The sequence below is a fragment of the Etheostoma cragini genome, chromosome 6 (assembly GCF_013103735.1).
Source record: "Etheostoma cragini isolate CJK2018 chromosome 6, CSU_Ecrag_1.0, whole genome shotgun sequence".
Classification (NCBI taxonomy): Eukaryota; Metazoa; Chordata; class Actinopteri; order Perciformes; family Percidae; genus Etheostoma; species Etheostoma cragini.
Window position 1 is genome coordinate 28,366,969 of NC_048412.1, and position 3,274 is coordinate 28,370,242.

Below are 3,274 nucleotides of genomic sequence, written 5' to 3' on the forward strand. Positions count from 1 at the left end.
GTGCAAAAATTGTGCGAGTTATAGAGGACAAACCTCCTCTAAGGGTTGTTGAAAGAGGAAGTTGCATATCTGGCCAAGTTTTATTCCAATTGCCGCCAAACATGACACAGTTGTTCCGCATAGCGGTGTGAGCATCCATGCCAAAACTTGAGTGAATCGGACATTACATGGGGCTTTTAGAATTTTGTTTTATTCACTACCCACATTGCAATACATCTAGCATTAATGCCATCTGCATGAAATGTTGGATTTTGAATCAAATGCTATAAATTGTAACTGTATTTCTTTCACAACAATTGCCTGTCTGACTGAATAGGTCATATATCGGGGCGGCTGTGGCTAAGCGGTAGAGCGGTTGCCCGCCAATGGGAAGGTTGGTGGTTCGATCCCTGGCCCTGCAGTCCAAAGTCGAAGTGTCCTTAGGAATGACACTGAACCCTGGTTTGGTAGGAGGCTGTTGTAGCTTTGCTCACCCCCTCCACTCTCATACACTTACACAGCTATTCATTAAGCTGTGGCTTATGGACTGTTTGCATCCTTGGCCAATTCTCATTATCGGATGTTGTGTTCATGGCTCATGAACAAAGGCTTGTGTGTGTGTGTGTTGAATTTGTCTGCGGATTGTAAATATTTTTGGTTATTGTTATAGTTTTGTCTTTGTTTTCACTTAATACATGGTACCAACACTAAATTGGATTATTTGCCTCTGGGTTGTTGTCTTTTCAACACCTCCATGAGATGAACTTTTGTCTTCTGTAGCCCAATTTAACATCATAGCTATTTCTATCTGCTATATTACAACATATACCCCATGTATATGCTACATTGACATTTCCCACAATCACCAAGAGTCCAGGCCTGAGGACATCTGCAGGCCAATATGGACTTTTGGAGACAGCGCCACCAACTGGCAATAGGAAATATGCCTTATATGACAAACATCATCCAATTAACATGAAACTTAGAATGTGTGGTCTACATGTGATACTGAGCCGGCCCCCATATGTTAACCACGCCAACTCACTCAGGCCATGCCCCCGTCCCTAACATTTGAACCGTTCAAGCTACAGTCTTGTGTAAGGTGTCATTGAACTCAACAGAGAGTTCTTTCTTTATTGGTGATGCTTTGACCCACCCCCTGTGAATTGCCCACGCTCCCTTCCACAGATAATGAACTTTATGGCGTAGATTCTTACAACAAGGAGTTCCATCTTCATTGGTGACGATTTGCAGCGTCTTGGTGTCGCGCAAATTCACTGCCGCAAAGATCAGCCTCTGCCAGTACCCCAACCTGCATAGAGGCGAGGGCCCGTTCATCGCTGCTTGCAGCTTTAATTTGTTCTTGTATTCTATCCTATTATCTCTTTTACATTATGTATGTGTGCAGAATATATGTACAGTACATTTCCCTGATTTGGGATGAACAGAGTCTATTCATCTAATCTCTTATTTCTCTTTCAGGCCAGAGGTTTCGCTGCTTCTCTCAGTCTTTTCTACCCATAGCAGTGTGTTGGCTGATACTGTTGGTCATCATGGGCCTCCGTATCTACTGTGAGTACCACTGTCTTAACGTGTTGTTGTTATTTAAAGGACAGGTTCACATTTTATCAAGTCTGTCTGATGGCCAGATGTTCATAGAAACAGTTTTTGCTCGGTGTGATCCTTCCTCCTCTTCATGCTGACTCTGCGCAGAGACATATTCCAAAGTTCATCTGAAGCTAATATGAGGCTTCAGCAGTCTGAGTTAGAGAAATCAAGTGTGTAACATCTAAAGTTACAACCTTTATACTACCAAGTTCCCTCTTTGTGTTTTCCCAGACAGGATTTCTGAAGCAGAGTGAGAACAACACCAAGATATTTAAAGATAAAACCATATTTTGACTTAGACTACTGAAGTAGGGTGTCACGATGTCACGATAGTGAGGGGCCTGGGCCGCTACTTGTTAATTTCCAATACCCAGATCATTTGCAAATTTAAAAGTCGGTTTAAGAAGGGAGAACTTAACAAAGTTATCAAAATTGTAAAAAGCTTGTATTTGTGTACAATCAAACAGTGGAGCCACGTTGTTGGTTTCCATTATTTGAAGTGCCTGGTTGTATAAAATTATGATGGGTTTGAATAAAGGCAGGACACGTTCAGAAAGCCATATCTCTCAAAACAGCATGGTTGTTGTAGTTTTTTCAAGTTTGAATGCGAAAGGAAGCAACAGAGACACAAAATAACACTCCAAATACCAGAAAAAAAGGACTTGTTTTCATAATGTGGGCACTTTAATGTTAATATGAACACCTGCCTATTGTTTTAAGATACATTTCCAACATGTGAATCCATCCTGTAATGTGTTTTATTATAATGTAAATGTGTCATAATTGAAATATGAAAAGAAATAAGAAGCTCATTTTCATTTTGCAGTTACCAATCGCAACCTCAACAGCAGTGTCTTCGAAAAACCGACCACAAACCTGACAGCATTAAACCAGGAGCTGGAGTCACGAAACCAGGAGCTGGAGTCACGAAACCAGGAGCTGGAGTCACGAAACCAGGAGCTGGAGACACAAAACCAGGAGCTGGAGACACAAAACCAGGAGCTGGAGACACGAAACCAGGAGCTGGAGACGGAGATGAAGAACTTAAAAGGACCGATACCAGACATGAGTCGAGCTCAGTGGAGCATCGATGAATACTGCCCCAAAGTAAAGAAGGGTATGTTAAGATCACAATAATGAGATCCAATAATAACCAATAATAATAATAATAATATCACAGAGAGTGTCTCACAATCCAGACCATCAGCAGAGTCACTATAATTTCATTCATAGAACATATCTCTCCCCTGTGAAAATGCACCTTTTCACAGATGAGATATGTCCGTTATGCACTTTTTGCCCAATTAAAGCCCAAGGCTCATATCTACACATGTTCTGGGAGTCTTCTCCCGTTGGTCAGTTCTGGATCCATACTGCATCCACAATCTGGGCCTTGTTTAATGTTACTGAGCCTGTTACTGTTCAGGTCTTGATTCTGAATGAGCTGTCAGCCTTTCAGCTCTCTGGGACCCAGAACCGTGCTGTGTTTGCTGGACTTACAGCTGCACAGAGGATGATCACGACCTGTCTATCTGCACGTGGACCCTTTCCTACCTGGATGTGGTCTAGTTGGAGGTGTCCACGTAGATATATGGTGTCCTAGGGAAGACTCTGGACACACACAGAGTCAACAATGGACCTCTAACTAGGGCAGGGTGTGTGTGTGTGTGTGTGTGTGTGTGTGTGT

The 3,274-nt window shown here is 42.4% G+C and overlaps 1 protein-coding gene across 3 annotated transcripts in view; it reads left to right on the forward strand.

The window, feature by feature from the left end:
• LOC117945946 (uncharacterized 104.1 kDa protein in hypE 3'region-like) overlaps window positions 1-2,739 on the forward strand; it is an 18,910-nt gene extending 16,171 nt beyond the window's left edge. Inside the window, exons 3-4 of one of the 3 annotated variants that reach the window (XM_034873700.1) lie at window positions 1,462-1,551; window positions 2,414-2,739. In XM_034873700.1, the coding sequence (XP_034729591.1) occupies window positions 1,462-1,551; window positions 2,414-2,724 (401 nt within the window). In that variant the 3' untranslated portion in view covers window positions 2,725-2,739. The remainder of the gene's footprint in view (window positions 1-1,461; window positions 1,552-2,413) is intronic. The other 2 variants (XM_034873701.1, XM_034873699.1) reach the window with 2 other exon arrangements.
• The last annotated feature ends 535 nt before the right edge of the window (window positions 2,740-3,274 follow it).